The 2,926-nt window shown below is 61.6% G+C and overlaps 1 protein-coding gene across 2 annotated transcripts in view; it reads right to left on the reverse strand.

Annotated features, from left to right (window-relative positions):
• The window catches only part of RAD9A (RAD9 checkpoint clamp component A), a 6,268-nt gene extending 4,646 nt beyond the window's left edge, over positions 1-1,622 (reverse strand). For both annotated transcript variants that reach the window (XM_007450434.1, XM_007450433.1), the window contains exons 1-5: positions 1,582-1,622; positions 1,427-1,497; positions 845-973; positions 285-399; positions 98-197 (exon numbers count right to left, since the gene is read on the reverse strand). In XM_007450434.1, coding sequence (XP_007450496.1) covers positions 98-197; positions 285-399; positions 845-973; positions 1,427-1,497; positions 1,582-1,615 — 449 coding nt within the window. In that variant the 5' untranslated portion in view covers positions 1,616-1,622. The remainder of the gene's footprint in view (positions 1-97; positions 198-284; positions 400-844; positions 974-1,426; positions 1,498-1,581) is intronic.
• Between the last annotated feature and the right edge of the window lie 1,304 nt (positions 1,623-2,926).

The raw sequence follows: 2,926 nt of genomic DNA on the forward strand, positions 1-2,926 counted from the left end.
GGAAAATGGAGGAGGTGCCTTCTTAAACTGACCGTTGAGGCCCAAAGAAGGAAGAGAGAAACCTAGGCCTCAGCTTGAAACCAGGGGGCGTGCTCACCTTGCTGGGGCACAGAGCACATGGGGGCACACGGCTGGGTCGAAGACAGCCTGCAGGGACTCGCAGTCCTGGAAGGACAGGTTGTGAGTCTTCCTCACCCCTGGATGGGCAGACAGGGTCTCAGTGGGCCTCGCCAACCTCCACCCCATGCCTGAAGGACGACCTGGCCAGCCAGCTGCTCACTCACCATATTTGCAGTACAGCTGAACTACCAGGCGGCTGCTCCTGCCATTCAGGGAGATGCAGCATTTCTCCACGGTCTTCTCCAGCATCGCCAGCGAGCGGAAGACTGACAGGAACGACTAGGCGATGGAAACACATCAGCCCAGTGCCGCGCCTCCACCAGCCAGCTCTCACATCCCCTTAGGCTCTGGCCCATCACGGGCTCAGCACTGTCACACCAGGAAAGGACCTCCCCCACACACAGACATTTACACCCTTCCAGGCCTTCGTTCATACTGTTCCCCTTGTCTCTGGAATGCCTCGAAAGACCTGCTTACCTTTCAAGGACCAGCTTGAATGGCACCACTCTCTGCAGGTCCCTGGCAGAATCAATTAGCCTCTCCATATCTCCCATTACTGTACCCTGTGGATGTCCGTACTATGCCCCTGCACTGCATTTTGCATTGGAATGCTCCTGCATATGTTTCTCTCTCCAGCTGGCACCTACTGTGTGCCTCAGAGCAAACGCACTGTGCTAGAGGTTCCTGGGGGAGTGCACTGCCACGGCTGAGGCAGGGGCCTCACCTTCATCAGGATCTTACAGCGCAGCGGGTCCTGACCAGGGGTGGCCGCCTGGTACTGCTGGAAGAAGAGCGGGGCAAAGAGGAAGCAGGCATAGGCCGAGCGGGAGGAGTTCACGGTCCGGAGGGAGAGCTGGGCCAGGAAAAGCAGGGAGACGGATGCAGTCACCAGCAATGTCAGGCCCAGCCCTCTGGCCGGCTTTTGCTCACACACTTGCCCTAATATCCTCCACTTCCACCATCGTCTGCTGAATCCCTCCCTCTCCTTCCAATCAGCGTGTGTCTTCTCCATGAAGCCTTCCCGGAGTGGCCCTCAGCACCGCTCCCGCAGCAAGGGCCCTACGCAGCTTTCAGCGCTGACCCCACCCGCCCCCGGGCACTTCAGGGAGGGCAAACGCTCTCAATTCACACACTGGTCTGGGAAGATGACAGGGCTCAGGGTGACGTCCCAGCAACAGAGGAGGAAACTGTAACTCAGCAGACAAATTTGCCCACCGGTATCCTATCTGATGGGGGCGAGACTCGAGCCCAGGTTAGGGCTCCCTGTGGGAATCTCACCGCCCCCCCCAATACCGTGGCTCCTCACCCCGGCTTCCAGGGGCTCCAAGTAGAGTTCGTCCCCGACACGGGACAGGGAGTGGACGGCCTTGCCGAGCACTGCGGGGAGGAGGAGAAAAACACTGCTTTGCTGGCGCTTTGGGCCGTCCCACGTGCCCCCAGCCCCGGCTGGCCCCAACTCACCCTTCACGTTGCTGCCCGTAACCAGACACTTCATGCTGCTCCCCGCGGCCGGGTTGTGACAGGCGGCGGGCCCCGGACTGCACCCCAGCTCGCTGCTCCCCTCCGGGTCTCACCTGCCGCCACACATGCCCCGGGTTCTCTTCCCGCGCACCGCCCCCGGAAGCCCCGCCCCCGCCTCCTCATTGGGCCACACGCCTGCACCTCCGTCACGTGAGAAAAACGCTCGCCGGCTGCGCCGTCACGTGACAGAGTCCTGCTGGTGGCGGTCACGTGATCCGGGAGCGCCGGGCGCCTCCCTGGCTTGTCCCTTCGCGGGGTCCAGGGCCTCCCTCGGCCCTTCAGCGCCCCGGGTGAGCCGGGCCTGTCAGCGGGGCCCAGCGCGGCTGCGCGCCCGAACGCAAGGAGCTCAAAGGGTGTGGGGGAGCGAATCCGGAGATGTGCGGGCGAGCCCGCCTGGGTCACTAATTTAGAACGGATTTTCTGGGCGTCTGTCGCGGGTACGGGGTCGAAGGCAGACCGTCCGAGCCGGGGACACGCACAGAAGCAGCAACCACTGGCACTAAAAAGAAATTAAAGCACGTTGCGGCAGGATCCCGGGGTGGGAAGTGGCTGTTCGCTCTGGCTTCGAGGATCCTGCGTTGATCCCGAAGAAGAGAAGATTCTCCGGACGGAAAGGGGTAGAAGGGTGTGGCTGGCAGGGGCAGGTGAGAGTAAAGGCTCAGCGGTGCATGGGGCTTTGCCCCCGTTGGGAGGGAAGTGGGTCTGTGAGAGGAGGGGGGAGAGCTGCCAAATGATGAGGGTCACTAACGGGAAGGGCTGGAAACGTTTCCTGAGGTTAGACGCATGCGTATGTGGCCCTTTGAAAAACGACCAAGGGACTGTGCCAAAGGAGGGGTTTCATCGGCGGGCAGGTCTTCCCCTAGCCCTGGGCCTCGGTCCTCCGCTGCGTGAACTGGAAGGGAAGTCCTGGAGGGGCTCCCTGACCTCTAGTTCCCTGCAGCACCCAGTGTGCTTTGAAGGGCCCTGGGCACCACTGCGTTCCTTTAGGGCCCATCTGGACTTGCCCCTCTGGTACTGTCCCCAGTGAGGAGGCCATGTTTGTCTGTGGGCCCCTTGCCCTCCTGCTCCTGGCCTGCAGTCCTGGACCCCACTTTGTTTCTTCCTCTCCTTGCCCTCAGCTCCGCTCCCTCACCAAGTTTCCCTGGAGCACTGGGGCAGGTTATTCTTGCCTTTTAGGGGGTCCGTGTGAATGGTGCCACCTCTACCCAGGCATTCAGGTCAGTAAACCCGGAGTCATCCTTGACCCCATGCTCTCCCGCACCCTACATACTACAAGCCTCCAGCA

Source organism: Lipotes vexillifer, unplaced genomic scaffold (assembly GCF_000442215.2).
Source record: "Lipotes vexillifer unplaced genomic scaffold, Lipotes_vexillifer_v1.1 scaffold1477, whole genome shotgun sequence".
Lineage (NCBI taxonomy): Eukaryota > Metazoa > Chordata > Mammalia > Artiodactyla > Lipotidae > Lipotes > Lipotes vexillifer.